Source organism: Callithrix jacchus, chromosome 12 (genome assembly GCF_049354715.1).
Source record: "Callithrix jacchus isolate 240 chromosome 12, calJac240_pri, whole genome shotgun sequence".
Lineage (NCBI taxonomy): Eukaryota > Metazoa > Chordata > Mammalia > Primates > Cebidae > Callithrix > Callithrix jacchus.
In genome coordinates this window covers 44493820-44514254 of record NC_133513.1, presented here as the reverse complement: position 1 = coordinate 44514254, position 20435 = coordinate 44493820, and the positions used below count along the sequence as shown (strand labels likewise).

Below are 20435 nucleotides of genomic sequence, written 5' to 3'. Positions count from 1 at the left end.
CAGAATAACACCACCCTGCCTCTGAAAGGAAAAAAAACAAAAACACTACACCTACAGATTTTATATTCAAACTGTAGGAAATCAAAGATTAAAAAGTTTTAAAAAGAAGACTTTATGAGTAAGATTCTTTTATGAGTAGAAAACGTCTTACTCATAAAGGATCAAAGGTAAGGATTACGGCCAGGCGCAGTGGCTCACACCTGTAATCCCAGCACTTTGGGAGGCTGAGGGAGGCAGAGCATGAGGTCAGGAGATTGAGAACAACCTAGAATTCTGTATACTGCAAAATTATCCTTTAAAAGTGAAGGAAAGATGAAAATATTCTCATACAAACAAAAATTGAGGAAATTTGTTGCCAGTAGACCTGCCATGAAAGAAATGTTAAAAGAAGATCTTCAGAAAGAACAAAAATGATATAGGTCAGAAACTCAGATGTACATAAACAAACGAAGATGACTGGAGAACAAAAAAATAAAGGTAAAATAAAAACTTTTACTTTTCTTAGTTTTAATTGTTCTAACATATAACCGTTTGTTCAAATAATAGCAACAATGCTTTTAATGATTATAGCTTATTTATAAGTGAAATGAATAAGGGCAGTGATTCAAAGAACAAGAAGGAACAATAAGAAATATTTTGTTATTATAAGGTACTTGCACTGCCTGTGAAGTGGTATAATATTATTTGATAGTGGACCTGCATTAGTTGTAAATATATATTGCAAACTCTAGAAAAAAAAAAGAAGTATAAATGGTATAAATGATATGCTAAGGAATGAGAGAAAATAGAATTACCTAAAATGCTCAAGTAAAGCCACAAAAGACAGAAAAGAGTGGAGGTCAAAAATAAAAACAAAACAAAGGCAATAAATAGAAAATATACCAATCCAACTATATTAATGATCATTTCAAACATCAAATATCTAAATGCACAATTAAAATATTGTCAGAGTGGATCAAAATCTCACAAGAAACCCACCTTGAATATAAAGAAACATATAGATTTGAAATGGAGAAAGGCATATCATGCTAACACTTATCAAAACAAAAAGGAAGAAGTTGCCTTAATATTAAAGAGAACAGACTTGACAGCAAGGAATATAGTTAGGGATCAAAAGGGGCAATGACAAAGGGATAGATTTACAATAATACACAACAATCCTTAATGGGTGTGCACCTAAAAAGAGAGCATCAAAGTACATAAGAACTTCAAAGAGAAGTAGATGAATCCACTATTACAGTATAAACTTTAGCACTCCTTTATCAGAAAAGGACAAATCCAGCAAGCAGCAAATAAGTAAGAACATAGTTGAACTCAACAGCTCCATCAATCGACTTGATATATAGACTACTTCATCCAGTAGAAGTATAGTACAAATGCAAAATATTTACCAACACAAACCAACGTTCTTGGTTTAAAAAGCCAACAAAATTTTTTTAAATAGAAATCATACAATGTTTTCTCTCAGAACAAAATGGAATTAAACTAGAAAACAATAGTAAAGGTAGGTGAAAAATCCCCAAATACTTAGCAATTAAACAATAGATTTCTAAATAACACATAGATGAAAAAAAATCTCAAGAGAAATTCAGAAATATTTTGAACTAAACAAAAATAAATAGATCATCAAGAATTGTGGGATGTAACAAAAGCAGTGCTTTGAGAGAAATTTGTAGCAGTCACTGAATATACGTTTTTAAAAAGAAAGATCTAAAGTGAATATTCTATGCTTCCATTGTAGAAAACTGGAAAAAGAAGAGCAAATTAAATCCAATGTAAGTAGAAGAAATAAATAATAAAAATTATAGTAAAAATAAACGAAATTTAAAACAGGAAATCAATAGAGAAACTGAACAAATCCAAACACTGATTCTTTGAAATATGAATAAAATTCACAAAACTTTAGTCTGCTTACCAAAGGAAGAAAAGAGAGAAGACAAAAATTACTAATATCAGAAATGAAGAAGAGACATCAGTACAGATCTCACGAACATTAAAAGGAAAAAAAAAATACTATGAATAACTCAGTATCTACAAATTTGATTAGATTAAATAGAATAAATTCTTGAAAGGCACATTCGCCAAAACCCATACAAAAAAAGTAGACTATCAGAATATACCTGCATCTACTAAATAATTTGAACCAATAATTAATAATCTTTCAAAATCAAAAGCATCAAACCCAGGTGGGTTCACTGATCAATTCTACAAAACATTTAAAGAAAAAAAAAAACAGAATTTCCACAATTTCTTCAGAAGATAAAAGCAGAGGATAAAATTCTAATAATTCTATGAGTCCAGGATTAACCTAATACCAAAACCAAAAATATTTTACAAGAAAATAAAAGTACAGAACTCTGTCTCTAATGAACATATATGCAGAAATTCTCAACAAAATATTTGCAAATTGAATCCAGTAAAAATTATACATCATGACTATGCGTTATGTATCCCAGGTATGAAACTTTAGTTCATTCTGTCAACAGACTAAACAGCAGCAACAAAAAGTTCATCATTATATAAATAAATGCAGAAAAAGCACATTTAGAAAAACTAGATGCCTATTGATAATTAAAATTGATATGATGGCATACTAGAAATAGAAGACAAGTTTCTCAACTTGATAAAAAATATTTACAAGAAAACCTACAAGTAACATTTTACTTGATGGTGAAAAATTAGAACGTTTCCCACTAAGATCAGGAAAATGCAAGGATATTCTCATCATTCCTTTTCAAAATGTTAAAACTATGCAATAAGCAAGATAATGCAGTAACACAAGAAAAGTAAATAAAAGGAATACAGATTGGAAAGAAAGACATAAAACTGTTCACAGATGACATATTTATGTTGAAAATCTGAAATAACCAACAAAATAGCTTCTGAAACTTAAAAGCAATTATAGAAAGCCTTCAGATTCAAGGTTAATATACAAATGGACTTTCTATATGTCAAGAATAAGTGGAATTTGACCTTAAAATCACAATATCACCTACAATAAGTGCTAAACATATTAAATTCTTTGGCATAAATCTAGCAAAATATGTACAAGTTCTATATTTTTTTAACAAGACAAAATTTTGAGGAAATAAATCAAAGAAGAACCAGATAAATAGAAAGATATTCTATGTTCATGGATAGAAGGATTCAATATTGTGAAGGTATCAGTTCTTCCCAGCTTGGTCAATAAACTAAACACAGTCTCAACCAAAATCCCAGTAGTTATTTTGAGGAGATCAACAAACTGTTTCTAAAGTCTATATGGAGAAGCAAGAGACCCAGAATAACCAACACAATATTGCAAATAAACAAAGTCAGAGAACTGACACTATTAGACGTTAAACTTACTATGGAGCTACATTGTGGTATTAGCAAAAGAACAGACAAGTAGATCAATAGAAAAGAATAGAGAACCCAGAAGTAGAACCACAGAAATACAGTTAAGTAAATTTCAATATAGGAACAAAGATAATGCATTGAGAAAGGATACTCTTTTCAACAAAAGTTCCAGAATGACTAAAAATCCATATGCAAACAAAACAAAACAAAAAACAGTCCAGGTGCAGTGGCTCATACCTGTAATCCCACCACTTTGGAAGGCTGAGGTGGTGGATCATGAGGTCAAGAGATCAAGACCATTCTGGCCAACATGGTGAAATTCTGTCTCTACTAAAAATACAAAAAAAAAAAAAATTAGCTGTGCATAGTGGCACATGCTTGTAGTCCCAGCTACTTGGGAGGCTGAGGCAGGAAAATCACTTGAACCTGGAAGCTGGAGGTTGCAGTGAGCTGAGATCACACCACTGCACTCCAGCCTTGTGACAGAGTGAGGCTCCATCTCAAAAAAATAAAACAAAAAAAAAACCCCACAAACAACAAAATAAAAACAAAGAATTCAGACAGATACTTTATACTCTCACAAAAATTAACTCAAAAGACATCATAGACCTGAATGCAAAGTAGGCAACCATAAAATTTCCACAAGATATCACAGGAGAAAATCTACATGACCCTGAGTATGATGATGACTTTTTAGATACAACAGCAAAGACAAAATCTATGAAATAAAAAAACCAATAAGGTGACTTCATTAAAATTAAAAATTTCTGGCCTGCTGAAGACACTCAGGAGAATGAGAAGACAACCACAAATTTGTAGAATATATTTTCCACAAACATATCTGTTAAAAAGGTTATTATCAAAAATACACAAAGAATCCTGAAATTGAACAAGGAAAAAACCAAACAACTCAATTTTAAAAAATAGGCAAAAGACCCGAACAGATACTTCATCAAAGAAAACATGCAGATGTCAAATAAGCATATACAAAGATACTTGTATGCCATTAGGGAACTGCAAAATAAAACAATGAGACATCACAACCTATCCTTTAGAATGGCCGAAGTCCAAAAGCACTGACAGCATCAAATCAGAAGCAATAGGAACTTTCATTTATTGATGGTGAGTACAGCCACTTTGGAAGACAGTTTGGGAATTTCTGACAAATTTGGTAAATTCTGAAAAACACAGTCTTATTATCCAAACCAGTAATTGCACTTTTAGGCAGTTACCCAAATGAGTTAAATACTTATGGCCACCAAAAACCTATACATGGATGTTTGTAGCAGCTTTATTTGTAATTCTTAAGAGTGTTTTTTCAGGCAGAAAGAAAAAATCTCAAAAAGAAACAGACATAGAGAAAGAAATAGACACAGAAAAAATAAATATATTGAAAAGCTCAACTGATTCCTTACAGTATATAACAATAGTTAATAGATTGTTATTGAAAGTTTGTTGAAAATACATGTAAAATTCCAATTATAAAACATGGAGGGTGTTAAATGAAGTGAGTGGTTTAAGATCTTTATTTTCTCTTGACCATGATAAGATACACACTTATATCTGTAGGATAATCCCTTAAAAAATATAAAAATGTGCAACCAACAAGTTAACAGAGAGAGGATATTAAATAACAAAGCATTGGCCAAAAGGAGATAATTAAAATAGAAAAAGAGGGAAAAATAGAAAAAAAAAAGACTATAAATCTAAACCCAAATACATCAGCAATTATATTGAATGCGAATGTACTGATTAATTATTTTAAACACACACACAGAACCTCTAATGGCTTTCAAATGTCACACCTTAAATATAAGAACACAGAAAAGTTGAAAGTAAGAAATGGAAACATATTAATTTTTTTCAAGTTTATCTGTCGATTCAATTTAGTTTCAGCTAAAATTTCGAGTACTTTTCCAGTAAATAGCATGATGTTTTAAAATTTATGTGTAAATGCAAAGGACTGACTCACATAATCAGATATCAAGATTGATGACAAAGTTACAGTAACTAAGACAGTGGGGCATTAGCGCAAAAACAGAGAAATGGATCAACAGAATATGATATGAAAACAGGCCTACCCATGTAAGATCACTGTATTCATGATAAATCTGACACTGCAGTGTCATGAGAAAGGGACTTTTTCTATAAATGGTCCTGTAATAAACAAATGTCCATATTGAAAACATATTGTAAGCTCTTTCTCACATCATACCAAGAAATTGATTCCAGGCAGATTGCATGTGAAAATGTAAAGGCAAAACGAACAGCAACACCAAAACATCCGAAAGAAAACAGTAGAATATCTCTATGGCCTGGGTTAGGCAGAGTTTTCAGAAACAGGGCATATCTAATGCTGAAGATAAAAAAAAAAGTTAAAAACAAACTTATATTTAAATTAACAACTTCTCTCCATCAAAAGATATCAAAAGAAAATAAAGAGGTAAACCATGCTGTGGGAGAGACAGCTCACAAAAGCAATATGCAAATAAGCATATGCAAAAGGCTCAATTTCATTAATCATCAGTAAATGCAAATTAAAATCACAATTAAGTGTATTGCATTCCGACTAGAAAGGATGAAAATTAAATATATGATAGCACTGGTGTAAATAAGGATGTGGGACAACTGCAGCTCTCAAACACTGCCGGTCAAGTGCATAAATCAGTACAGCCATTTCTGAAAACTGTTTAGCAGTCTCTACTTAAAGTGGAACACATGCATACCTATGACCCAGCCATCTACCAGAAAGGTATACATAAATTCACCCAACATGTCCAAAAAATGTTTATTGGAATACTGCTTATAACCCAAAATGAACACAAATCAAAAGTCTATTGACAGTAGAATGCAGAAATTGTGGCACATTCATACAAAGAAATCTTGTATAACAATGAAGTGAACTTCATGCAGAAGCATAAAGTCCCTGAAGCCAATGCTGAATGAAAAAAACAAAAGACACGTATAATTGATTCTATCTCAACATATTTCTAAATAGATGAAATTAATCAACTGTTCCAGACTTTATATTACTGGTTTACCTTCAGAGTTCCAGAGTTGTCAACTGAGGAGGTATACAAGAGCGACTTCTGTTCTCATCTTGGGCTAGGGCCTCCACAAGAGCACTCACACTGTTAAAATGAACTGACCTCTATACTTATGATTTGTGCACCTTTCTAAGTAAATTTTATAATTTTCCAAACAAGTATATTATAAAACTGTGACCTTGTAATTGGGCTTTTTATGATCATTTTTCCTGTACTAATAATGGTCATCACTACTGAGCACTTGCTATATGTCTGCCACAGGCACTAGGTGTTTTATTCCAAGTTTTCTTTTCTTTCTTTCTTTTTTTTTTCCAAGATGGAGTTTCGCTATTGTTGCCCAGGCTGGAGTGCAATGGCACGATCTCAGCTCATTGCAACTTCCGCCTTTGGTGTTCCAGTGATTCTCCTGCTTCAGCCTCTCAAGTAGTTGACATTACAGGTGCCCGCCACCACACCTGGCTAATGTTTTGTATTTTTAGTAGAGACAGGGTTTAACCATGTGGTCCAGGCTGGTCTTGACTTCAGGTGATCTGCCCGCCTCAGTCTCCCAAAGTGCTAGGATTATAGGCATGAGCCACCACACCCAGCCTCCAAGTTTTCTTAGTTCATTCTTCAAGATAAAATTGCTGCTTATGTTGTTTAGATTTCATAGATAAGGAAGCTGATACTCATAGAAGTTAAGGGACCTACTCATGGTCATATAACTAAAAACATGACTCCAAAAGCACACCTTTCTGATTCCAACACTGACTCCTGTGTAGCTCTACGCTGTAGTATTCTTTAGGGATCCATTCAGAAGAGTGGCCTCCCACAGCCAAATTAGAATTATGCAGAATACATTCACACTACCCCAACTGCAGAAAGGCTGACTAGTGTTTTCTCCATGAATGCCACATGCTCCACACTGCCTGCCCTCACCTGCAAGCTTGCAGTCCTTGGTGGCTGAGACCCAGATCTAGGGAGGTGACCCTCTGTCTGATGTGTCTTGTGTCTCCATCTTCGGAACATGTGGGACAATTCAGGGTGGAAAGAGCATGAGCTTTATTTAGGCTGACAGACAAGATGAATGACCTTGAGCAAACCACTAAATTACCCTAAGTCTCATTTTCTGCACTTATAAAAAAGAGATACCCTAATTTTCTAGTGGAAGAATGAGTTAATTCTCCTGGGACGTGATAGGCCTATGATCCATGTGGATTCCTTTGGTTTCCTCTCTCGACTCCCCTACAGTAAATATAGTTTATTTCTTCCCTGCCCCACACCCACTTTCCATCTTTCTCTACTCTGTCTCAGTGAACTCCCTTGACGTCTGCTCTTGAGATTGGCAGGAGATTAGCTGGCAGGAGACCAGTGAAGTAAGAGTATGCATTCCCTCCTGCAGCTGGCTGCTTGTAGAATCACCATTGAATGGCTCATCTCTGGAGCTGGGCTCAGCTCCCGTCAGGCAGTCCTGGCCATAGTTAGAACATGTGCTCTCTCCCTCCGCCTTGTTGGGCTGTCAGAGAGTAAGGGTGTGCTGCTGTTCCTACACTCAGGCTTTTCAGCTATGGAAGAAAAGAGACAGCTCACAAAAGCAATATGCACATAAGCATATGTAACAGGCTCAATCTCATTAATCATCAGTTCTTCTTGTGACTTTCCTTTGCCTGCGCACATCTTTCCAACAGTCTCTCTCCCCAAATTCCTATTTCCCTGTGCCATCTCTTACCATGCAGGATCCTTACTGACATAGCAGCTCACTGTCATTTTCTCTAGAATGCAACAAGCACCTTCTACACGAGATCACTTTCCCTGGTCAGATGACAAGCTGCCAAATGAAGAAGATTCAACTACCTTTGGGCTTCCAGCCTAAGGTGGAGGCAGAAGCTGGAAAAAAAAAAAAAACAGACATGATGAAGTAAATGTAAAATAATCTCAGCACATATACAGTTCACAGCTTCAAGTGTGTGCATTTATTTCTCCCACAAAACAAGAGGTTAGATCCTACCTGAAAAGCACAGGGCCATCACACCAGGAACCTCTGAAGGTCTGGCATTTTTTGGACTATATGGCCATGAATCTTAGCTCTTAAACTGTATTCTGGAGGATGCATGGATACCTCTGCCAGCTTTGGAGAGGCAGTTTCCCTGAAGATTGCTTCTTTTCAGCTGTACTGCATCATGAGCATGTCTGAAAGTCAGGAGCTGAGAGGGCACTGACTGAGCCTCTCACAATCAAGTCACTCCTCTCTAGGTAAGCCAGGCTGCTTTTCATTTGCTTTCTGGGAACAATCAGAATGATTACCTGAGAGGGTGTCATGAACAGAAGTGGGGGCTGCTGTCACTGCTAGCTCCCAGTGGGAGGGTGAGACCCAAAGGAAGCATTCCAATTCTAGTGACGGAAACAGAAATGCTTCCTTCCTCTGTCTCAGCAGACAAGTGGGAAGGAAGTGGTCTGTACGTGAATGTTATGAATGAAGTGGTTGACTAAGCTCGAAGCCTGAGCAGTTCACACCAACAGACAGGATGCAGATCACAAGAGCCACCATTTATGAGAGTGTATTTGTGCAGGTACCTTATTCACATTATCACCTATCTTCAAAATAGCTCAGGACTCAGAACCCACTCTACAGGTGAGAAGCAGAGAGAAGCCTCAGAGACATTGGTAATAGGAACAAGGGCACCCATATAGATAATGGCAAAGAACAGATTTTAAGCCAGATCTGTCTCTTCCTACTCTGATCTACTGAGTCAGCACTAGGTCATGCTGTCTTCAGGAAAAAGTAATTTGCCACAAAGTAAAGAGAAGCAAGGCCTTGCTTGTCAGGATCCAGTTCTGGTCTTTGGGGACTGTACAGGTTCTGCAAGAGGCTCAGCTGGCAGAAGAAGTGAGCTTATGAACTGGGAAAATATTATTTCAGCAATCATGAATCACACATAGCTCTGTGAATTCAGTCTTATCACTTCAAATCCTAAATCTTACAACTATGAAGTCCAGAACCAAAATGCAAAACCAGGTCTCACTTATTGACACAGCATTTTTCTGGCTTTTGTCTCTGTCTAAGGGGCACGAATCCCTTCTTCCTGAACCCCTTGCCCAGGAAGCCAGGCCTAGGAGAACAGAGCAAATATGGATATATCCCAGGCAGGGCAGAGTCTTCTTGTCCAAGAAGGCCATGAGGAGGTAAGAAGTTGAAAGTAGGAGGCAAGGTGAAAGGAACCCTATCTACTTACTGCCAGGGAAACACGAAAGCTTCAGGGGAAGACAGACCAGCCAAAATCCTCTGAAGGAAGACATGAGCAAAGGAGGTCTCTGAGCAGGTGGACTTCACCGTTGAAGTGCAAGGGAGAGGATGCTGGAGGGTGGTGGATTGCCAAGTGGCAGGTCACAGGCACCAAGCGGGAATAGTAAACATGGTGGCGGGGAGTGGACTGGGTAATACTGGAACATTTAGAATGAAGATGAGCCCAGGGACTGAGTGTGGAGACAGCCAGTTCCCTGCCATTCTATTATTTCTGAAGGAAGAGCTTGAATAAGTTTATTTCACTTTTTTTTTTTTGCTTGCCTCTAATTAAAGATGCTTGAAGCCGGTCTAAGGACTGCAAAGCTGTGCTGAGGGGAACCAACTCTCAACTGCAGCTTTTCTTATGATTACAAACTATGGAATTTTCCCCAAATAGAAGAGATAGATATTATTGTCAATAATAAAAGAATGAAGCAGTGAGACTCAAAGAATAAGGAATGTGCTCAAGATGTCACCACCAATAAAGGCCAGACACAGGAACCCAGCCCAGACCTGACAAGTTTTAATGTTCACTCCTTTGCTTTATCTTGACCACTTTCCTGGGTGCCAGGATCAGGGAACCAGTCCCATCCCGTCGCCTACGCATCTCTTGGTGCCCAGGGTGCCCTGCCAGTGGGATTTTCCTGCCTCTTAGTCAAAGTCCCAGGGCCCCCATCTGCAATGCATTTTCCACACTCCCTCCTCTGGCTACTGTTCTGCTTTTCACCTGAGATGGGCACCAACATAAGACTGCACCTAAACACTAGCCTTGGGAGAGTGAGGTGCGGAAGCTTGCCCAACTCACAACTCTTGAGGGAAGTGGCTTAGAGCTTTTATATGAGAATTGTAGGACTATGTGGAAGACATGAACAAGGTTGCTGGAGAAAATGCACATACACACATGCATACATACATGCACAAGCAATTTGGCAGATAGTTTTTGGAGGTTTTCAGGCACCTCTGAGGTGTATTAAGGGACTTTGGTGGAGGAATTCCTGCCCTGGGGGAGAATCCAAAAACTCTTTAGAGCACTGGTTAGCCTCAGAGCTTCCCTTAGCTTGAAGCACACTTTACCTTCTGCAGAAGGAGAAGGTGCCTCTTGGGGAGTCTAGCTGAGAAAGGAGATACCCTCAGAGGAACAGCCTATCTTCTGAGTTCAACTGGCAGGCTCTAATGCCCTGTCTGGCTGAGGCAACTACATAGGAGCAGATAGCCAGCCCAACTCTGGTTAGAAATGACCCTGTTATCCCAGACTAGCTACAGGCACTGCAGGGGTGCACAAGACACTCACCGACTGCCCTGAAGCCACTGGAGAGGAGGCAGCAGATGTGGAGGCTGAGGGACCTGATAGGCTGGTGACAGGGAAGGTCAGCACAGGTGCAGCAGCTGAGGCACAGCGGGTATGCTCTCCGGGATGGAGAGCCAGCAGTACTGGCAGGAGCTTGCACTAAGGACTCAGACAGACAAGAAAGTGAATCCCAGCACTGTCTCTCAGCAGCTTTGGAACCATGTCTTTTTGAGTTTCCGTTTCCGTATGTATAAATCTTTTTATAATATTTTTTATTTTGCATGGCTGAGCTGAGAATAACAGAGTGAGGGGGTATAGTACAGACTCTCAAACACCACACCTGATCAAGAAACGGTCACTGATACAGATGATAATGGGTATTCTTGTTAGGAAACAGGATGTTTTTGAGAATGCTTAGGGCTTCTTGGCATGTTTCAGGGATTCTGGTTGCAAGTCAGGATTTTAGAGCAAGGGATTGATAACAGAGGAGGGTTTGCTGAGCACACCAGACAGCCTTGCAGATAACAGGCCACATTGCTGGAAGTGCGCCTCCCTCCCTGCTTGGCAGCTGACTGCAGAGCACCACTTGGCTGATTGTCGTATTGAGCCTGTGCGCTGGGCAGGGAAGCCCTGAAACAGTTTTCTCCCCTGGGCTCTGTTTCTGATGAGCATCTCTCCACCTGCTTACATCACCCAAGTGCACTGCCATGAGCTTTAAAACTCTGCATGCATGTGTCTGATATGGTGAGTGTGTTTGCACGGACTTAGGTGTGTGTGCATGAACATACATATGTGTATATGTGTCTACGTGTACTTACTTTGGATGCACAAGTCTCCATAAGTTGGTGAATATTTTGTTTGCCTCTGAATTTGGATACCCCTGGGCTCCTGGCAACTGTACACTTGACTCTGCCAGCAACTGAGGTCTCCTTTGGCCACATTTGGTTGCTCACCCTAAGTAATCCAGGTCTGTCTAGTGTCCTCTCTTCCAGATCCCAGCCATTGGCCATTGCAAATTTCTGTAGCCATCTTTTTTTCTTTCCCTGCAGAGAGAATTTCTATTATCTCTGGACCTCAGTGCTCAACATCAAGTTCAGAGGTGAGACAATAAATGCTGGCAGGGGAGGGATGATCAGACATTACAGACAATTGTCTGGTCCTGTTTTGTAGGAGGTGACTATTAGATCACCTGATTTATCTGGAGTAGGTTCACTTCTCTCATAAGTAATCTCCTCTGACTAAATACTACCACTGAGAGACCAAAAAAAAAAAAAAAGACAATGATTAAAGTTACTGGCACAGGAGAGAGTTATTCATGTGCAGTTTCTTGGTACAAATGTTGAGAATGATAAGAATAAATAGTTTTATTAAAAACAACTAATGCTATAAAATAAAAGAATATTTTACATATTAAAAATGTTACATTAGGAACAGAAAATGCTGCCTCTTTTACTGTGTTCACAGCAAGGAAAGGTCAGCTAAAACTGTCTGGAGCTTTTATCTCATTTTCTTTTGCCAAGGCCAAAAGTACAAAACAAGGCTCTGGCTAAGATGCAGATGCTAATTCACTAGCAGATACTTTTGGGAGTGAAGGTTTCCTGAAAATAAAGCTGGAGGCACTCAATTAAGTGACCCCTTCACCCTGGAAGCAGAAGGTCGTATACAGAACTGAGTTATCTGTTAGACCTTGCCCAGCTCTGTTATTTAATTATATTAAAAATGATTAATATTTTATTTTTTATAATATTTCTATCACCTATTATTAAATGGAATGACTTTTAAATGAAAAGGCACAGGCCACAGACAGTGCCCCCCTGCCATGTCCACATGGCCTTTAGGACCACTGGCCTTTTCTTCTGTAACGTGTCTTCTCCTTCAGCACTTAAAAGACAAGCATTAGGTATGGAATTAGTTTTACCATGGCACTATTTGGGGGATTTCCAATTTAGGAACTAGGCAGCTTCTTCATATGAAAACAGCCCTTTGGGATTCCCCACAGCTGCTCGTGTCCACCCGTCCACTGACAGAATCCAGTGGCGTCTATTGCCCGCCCCCAGCCCCAGTCTGAGGAGTGGCCCCAACATAGAGAAGCCTGACCTTGATGCAGAGCAGAAGAACTAGGGCTGGGCATCCTCCATTTGCTTTCTAGAAGAAGAAATCTCGATCATGACAGCCAGCCTCCTCAGATCAGCCTTACTGAGCTCGAGGCTGACGCGAGGCTGTTTCCCCCACACAGTCACTGAAGCCAGGGGACTTTTTCAGAGGTTGGCCAAAAAGCACACACATCTAGGGGTGGAGGACCAGGCTGATGGCTCGAGGCCTGTGGGATGTCTGATGGCATAGGATGTTCATTGAAGAATGGTCTCCACAGACCTTGTGAGGGTCAAACTTTGAGAAGCCAAGCTGTGGGTCCACCAGGAATGACAGTCTCTTAGCCCTGAGACCCAAGCACAGAGAAGCAACTTATCTGAGGTCAGGGTGAGTGCGGAGATGCGAGTGGCAGCACAGTCAGCTGACAGTTCAAAGAATGTTCATTCCTCCAGGCCATGGGAGCACTTCTCTATGTACGATGATGACCCAGTTCTCTCCTAAGACTCTTCCAAGAACGTAATATTTTAAAGAACACTGTTAGGTTAACCAAAAATTAGACTTGCTGCTCAGCCTGTCCCTCACACTGTCCCCTGGTTGGTGTCAGGGAACTCTGGATATGTACTGGGTGAGGAGGGCATGACCCCACCTCCAGGCACACCTGAGACCCCCTTAAGGAGAGGAGTTGTACTCATGACTGTCCCTGCCAATGGCACAGAATTTAGTTCATGATCTCAGCATACCCAGAAATAAGTAGTCAGTATTTCTTCACCCCAGAGAATAAGAGCATAGGGAGCAAAGACAAGATTTATTATTAAACAACTTTAATCCAAATGCTGATTATTATTTGCAGTGTCTGAAGGCACAAAATATACCTAAAATGTATGGAATAGTCTAAACAGAGTTATAAATCCAAAGAGCAAAGCATGAAAAAAAGGTACATTCTGAGCTGACACAGAAATCTGAGTTGGGAAGATTTTGTTTCCTAGAGAACTTGCTTGAATATCAATCATTTCCCCTCATGCCAAGGGTAGAAAATTTTTAAAGAAATAACATAAACATGGTGAAAAGTAACACCATGGGGTTTAAAGGATTTTGTATAAGCAGAATACTTCTCTTGAAGATGCTCGTTCCCTCTCTCTCTGTCTCTCTCTCCCTCTCTCTTACACACACACACACACACACACACACACCCTCCATCTCCCTCTCTCTCCTCCTTGACACTCATTCTAAGCAGAGCTATCCAAAAAGACACCCATGCTATATCCCAGAAGACAGGCCATCTCAGGGGGTGATGGGGAAACAGAGTTATGTGTGAGATAAGGCAGTGAGACCAGAGCTTGATTAAAAAAAAATACATATATATATATATATATATATATATATATATATATATATATATATATATATATATATGAAAAATTGACCATCCAGGGCAGGGCCCCCAAAGTGCTGATGGAAAACAAAGCCTGCTCTTCCTTGGGTTCGTGATAGCCCACCTAGGTTTCTAGGGGCATGCCTGGCTCAAAGTTCCACATGCTCTGATTGGAGAAATGTCAATGGATTGCCTTGGTAGCATGAATATCAGACCATTCTCAGCATCCAGAGATAAATAACATAATTATAAATACTCTCTCTTCCCATGGTGCTTTTAGCTGACTGTGTGATGTGGCCGTTCCTTACTGCTCAATCATGTCACTAGGGACTTTAGGAAAGAAATCAATCCTGGGCTAGTTATCACCCTCATAAATACATCTCTCTAGAAACTCTACAAGGCTATAGAAGAAGCAATCAATAGGACTTTGTATTTCTCCATGACTGCAGACCCAAGCTCTCAGCTCCCTGATTACTGCTGGCAGCGGGAGCCCGACCTCCTTCAGTGAAAGATGTGGGCTGTGTATTCCATTCTGACAGGTCAGGAGATCAGAATCACCTTTGTCTTTCGGAGGGATCTGAAGTGGCACAACTCAGATTCCCCCAGTTCTACTCCTAATGGTTTTTTCCCTGATTCTGTAGTTTAGATGCCCCAGAAAGGGCAGCTGAAGGAGTGGGGCTCTTAGATTGTCCTAGGCATACAAAACTGAGCTTCCCAGATAACTGAGGACTTCCCCACAGCTGCATGTGCACAGGGCTAAGCCTGGGAATCTCAAAGGATATCAGATGCCCTGAGTGGGGAAGGCCCCTGTTCTGGGCTGGATTGCTGCTTGAGGAGGACTCCTGGTCTGGTCTGAAGAAGGTGGTGATGCTGGGAGGGAGGGTTTGTGCTGGAGCCAGCCCTATTTGTTGGACTCCCTGTAGGATTTATGACCCGGAGAGAGATAGGCCTTTACTTTTGGGGCTACAAGCAACTTCTTTGGTGGATGGGAGTTACACTTACGCTTCTCACTTAAGGGGCAAGGCTTCCTCCTACCTAAACAAACATGGTCTCTTTTCTCTATTTCCCAGCACACTCCATCACCTGGAGTGCTGGTCCAGTCCCCTGGGCACCTTCCCCAACTCCTTCTAACAGGATCCATTTACCTGACACTACAAAGCTTCTACTCCCTGCATCTATGGCCACACTTTCTTCTCATACCTGGGACCATGGGCCCAAACTCAAGGGAATATTCTTCCCCTACCTGGCCTCCTGTTCCATCACATCACCTCGTCCATGTAACTAACCGCATCTCACAACTTCCTGTCCCCAGGGACCTTCTTCCAGACCAACCCCACCTCTGCCCGGCCTCCCTGAGGCAACAATGGAGTTTGTCCTCCTCCCTCATATGCTATCATTTGTTGATTCTTCTAAGTTTGAAAGGAAAATAAAAAGCAAGGCCAACAGGATGATATGAGAACAGCTCAGCATCAAAGTTCTCAATTACCTCAATACCGGTAATTGTCAGTTTCTCTCGGGCCCATGGGACAGAGGCATACTGCAGCACAAACAGCTGGTGACCGTCTTGTCCTGCATGGTCCAGGACAGGACTGCCCTGAGTCCAGGGCACCTCCTTGGTCCCAGGCTACCCAGAACAGCTGATCACCCTATAGCACAGCATCCCAGTGGGCCAGCCCAACACCGGCTCCAGACTCCCTCTATCCAGCTGAGGAACTAAAAGGAACGAGGGGCCAGGAGCAAAGAAATGGGTCAGCAAAGCTGTGGGACAAGGCAGCAAGTGGCATGTGGGGCTCCTCGTCTTCCCTTCTCCCCCAGCAGGGAGGGGGTCCTTATCTGGTCACCCCGCCTGCCCTCAGAAAGGCCCAGGAACGGGGGGCTCCTTTGGCACTTCAGAATGATCACAAGTAATTTGCCTTTTTATTCATATAGAACAAAATTTACAAAGTCATTCATACAGTTTTTGTGTTTTTTTTACTGACTTCGAAAATTGGGAATATTCAAAATACACTTTTACCCCACTCCATTCTGTCATTATTTACACATATGTACAAGAAAAATGAAAGAGTCTCTGTGTATGTGTGTGTGCGAGTGTGTGTGGTTTGTGTTGTTTTCTTGTATTAAAAAGCTCTGCTGGTCGGGTGGGTGGGAGGGTGGGCAGGAGGGCAGGCGGCGCGGTCAGATGGAGGTCCCGTGGGAGGTGTCCAGAGCCTCTGGAAGGACGCCTCCAGGCATGGGCTGGAAGGACATGGGGATGGGGGTCTTCACCGGACTCTGCCGGAACAGCCCCCCATTGGGCGACCTGTGTTTGCACTGCATGGAGGGCATGGTGGCCGAGCTGCTCAGCGGCAGCGGCAGGTTGCTGCTGGGCCCTGACGAGAGTGTCCGGCTGGTGCCGTGGCTGCTCTGCTCTGGCAGAAAGGTGCTGACAGAGAGCTGGGTGTTCTGGTACTCCCGTGTCGGCTCCAAGGTCTGGGTGGGAGCTAGGCCCCCCATCTCCAAGGCCGAGAGCTCAATCGACGCTGGGGAAATCTGCTTGTGAGCAATGTCTTCATCCATGAGGCTGTTCATGCGCCGGTGGACCTGCTCCAAGTTCACTTCTTTGTCCTGAAGGGAAGGCACAGGAAGGTCAGGTGGGCCCCCAACAGTGAGTCAAGGCTGGCTTGCTACAACTCTGGGTATCTGGAGGCACCAGGCCTGATCTGCCTGTTGGGTTGTGGATGAGTATCCCCCTCATGTGGCTCCCACCTCCCCTCAATTATATGGCTAACCCTCAGTTATCTGGGGAAGCCATTGGGTAGACATGATCCTTAGGTAGCAAAGATACTGTCAACAGGCCTTGGCTGCATCCTGTCTCACCTCTGTACTCAGTTGAGAATCACTGCCATACCCAGAAGAAACCCTCAGGGCGAGATGCTTTGAAGAGCAGGCAGAGACAGTAGAAGATGAAGTCCCACAGGAATAAAGAAAATGGTCCTTGAGCCTCCAAGGTGCCCCGTGAATTTGCCACTTAGAGCTCACAATGCTGAAAAGATTTCATGATCATCGCCACCCCTTACACAAAAGAAGGCTCAGGCTCAGGAAGGGTCGATGACTCCTAAGAGTCAAAGGCCCATGAGTGTTAGAGGCAGCTTGGAGACCTAGAGCCGGAGAGAAGCCCTGCCTCACCAGTGACCCGTGTCCTCCCTGTGCAATCTCTTCGTGCAGCCCAAGGACGGGGACATGTCCCTGTCTGGAAGGGTAAGAGGGTTCCTGGATGGAGATTGTGAGGAACAGGACTTCTCCAGGGTCAGCTGACTCTCCTGGTTTCATGAGGGTTCAAGGCTACCTAAGTGGGTAATCTCACACCTGATATTGTCTCACCACAGAGGGTGACATCACAGGAAAACACTTGGTTCATTTATTTGCTTAAGAAAGAAAACAAAACAACAAATAATATTCCTTTCCAATAACTTAATGATTTACCTACAATGTCAGAGTAATTAAAGGTAGACAAACTGCTTGAAAGCTCAAGGAAGACATCATCACCTTCCTTGGCTTCCCTGCAGTGAGGTGGGCACAGGACCTGGTGCCCGGCAGAGGAGCCATATGAGCTTCCCCGTGAGGTTGAAGCTGCAGGGCCTTTGTAGGCAGCATGGGTGCTGATGCGCCAGGGAAGGCAGTGACCTCTCCCTCACCTCAAACTCCTAGAGAAATACCGTGCTAAACCTCAGCTCCAAGACAACCCTGCAGGTAGTATCATGCTGGCATAATGTGTCAGAGAAAGGAACCCATCCTCTGTCCACCTTCCAGGGGAGTTAGAAACACTCAGAAATGTAGAAAGCCCTGAATATGCTTTCAGAAGGAAAAAGAAGGAATCTCATGAATCTAAGAGCCATTCCAGTGACTGTTTTGAGCTTCTGTGGGGATGGTGGGAGAGGATTTCCACCCCTTAGAAGTTCAACTGAACGATAGACATGTGCCCCTGTCGGATGAGTGCATGAATCACAAGGCTAATCCCCGTGAAGGGTCAACCCAGCATTCCTCAGGCAAAGAGGTGAAGTGCTCTGCAGTTTACTCCTTGTCTCAACGTCCCTTGGGATATAGAAGGTAGGATCACTGCTCCCTCCATACTTTATAAGTTCATGGTTGACACACACAGCTCGGCTTCTGATGAGACACCTGCTGTCATTCCCAGACTCTTTCCCAGGACAAGAAAACTGACAACACCCCTAAGAGAACTGACAAGTTATTCCAGGGAAGGAGGAAATCTGAGAATAAGAGAGCCAATTGGTTTGAGAGTGGAGGATACTATGGGATGTGGCTCTGTGTCATAGGTGAAAATGACATCAGAAACCATTGGCACAGCCTCAGAGGCACAGTCACAACACCAGTGATCTGAAGCCCACCCACACAAGCAGAGCTCAGCTCATTGGTGCTGGGAGACAGTCTCTGAGTTAGGGTCACTTCTGCGTGGCAAGTGTCGTGGGGGAATTGGGGAAATTGGCTGGAGAACGCCAAGCCAAATATCATCCATGCAATGTTTATGCTGACTCCTTTAAAGGTTTGTAAAATATAGAGCAAACCAAATTCAAGTTATTTTTCTCATTACCTTACACCACGGTTGAGTCAGCTCTGCTCGACTTTGCTCCTTTTTGTGTGTTCTATTTTGTCTGCTTTGTTTTCATTTTTGCATGTAAGACTACTGTAGGAATATTTTACAACTGTTATATAGGGTGTTAGTGGCTTAGCACCACTCAGCATCAATGATCTCTTCCCAAGGAAGTCTATGGTTTTTTGTGTTTAGGGAATTACTATGCCCACTGGATAACAGTTTGACAGGTCATCAGGAGACAGGTTACCTAATGAAGAGACAGGATCCTGACCCAAATAAGGACAGTAAGACTGAATCTGAATCCTGAACAAAGAGACAGAGAGACAGAAAGCAGCAGGTGCTTTATCTGCTGCAGCAGTGGCACTCCGCCTAACTTTCTTTTCCATGGCCATCCTCCTAGTGCCTGGGTGCTGGGTCTCCACACAGGCCCTGACTCCTGTCCAGCATCAAGCCTGCATCTCTAGCATTCTTGTGGCTGCTATGAGCTCCTACTAAACTGTGGATACAGAATCGTCTGTATTAGCCAGACTCAGTGACACAATCCTTTTGGTGAATATTTGTATCAATAAGGCATTTTCACTTCAAAATGTATGAAGGGCACAAAAGAGGTACCAGGGAGTCTGGAAGCTAAAGAAGTTGAGAAAGGAATTCAGATACTTGTAGGGTTAAATAAGATAACGTTTTCTTCTCTTTGCATCTAGCAAAGCTTGGAGACATATGAACAAGCTGGTCAGCCTCACTGGCAGAAACTTTCATTTCCATGGAAGGGAAACATGACCTGGGAACCACCGGAAGAACTAATTAATAACTAGTCAGTTGCATAATCTTCCGTTTTCCTCCTTCTAATTTCCCTTCAGGACTTTAAGGACCCCTTTGAAGATGAAAAGAAATAAAGTTCAAATAGACTCAAATGAAGTGGGAAGCAGGTGTCTTGGTTTCAGTGCTGCTCAACTCTGGATTCTGGCTGTTGATAGAGAGGGTCTGGCCTTTTTCTCCTCAGAGTCAACTGAGCACTAGGCCTGGGCGTTCAGGAGATGCTCCCATTTGGTCAGAGTTTGGAGAGAAGGAAAGATAAATTTCCTGTCCAAGAAAGCCACAGGGAGGTAGGGGGTTGGGAGTAGGGGCCAAGATGAAAGAATGCTCTCTACTTAATGCCAGGGAAACAAACATGAATGCTTCAGGGGAAGACAGACCAGCCAAAATTCTCTGAAGGAAAACGTGAGCGAGGGAGGTCTCTGAGCTGGATGACTGCGCCACTGAAGTGCAAGGGAGAGGACACTGGAGGGTGGTGGACTGTCAAGTGGCAGGGCACGGGCACCAAGCTGAAACAGCACATGCAGTGGTGGAAGTGAACCAAGTGAGACTGGAGCATTTAGAACCAAGGCCAGCCCTGAGACTGTGGAGACAGCTAGTTCCCTGCCAATCTGTTATTTCTGCAGGAAGAG

At 41.9% G+C, this 20435-nt stretch overlaps 1 protein-coding gene across 8 annotated transcripts in view; it reads right to left on the bottom strand.

The window, feature by feature from the left end:
* Window positions 1-16351: 16351 nt before the first annotated feature.
* GRID1 (glutamate ionotropic receptor delta type subunit 1) overlaps window positions 16352-20435 on the bottom strand; it is an 806979-nt gene continuing 802895 nt past the window's right edge. For all 8 annotated transcript variants that reach the window (XM_078345425.1, XM_035267800.3, XM_035267801.3 and 5 more), the window contains one exon: window positions 16352-17003. Coding sequence is in view for 7 of the 8 variants with exons in the window: in XM_035267800.3 (XP_035123691.1) it covers window positions 16575-17003 (429 nt within the window). In the remaining variant the exon portion in view is untranslated. The remainder of the gene's footprint in view (window positions 17004-20435) is intronic.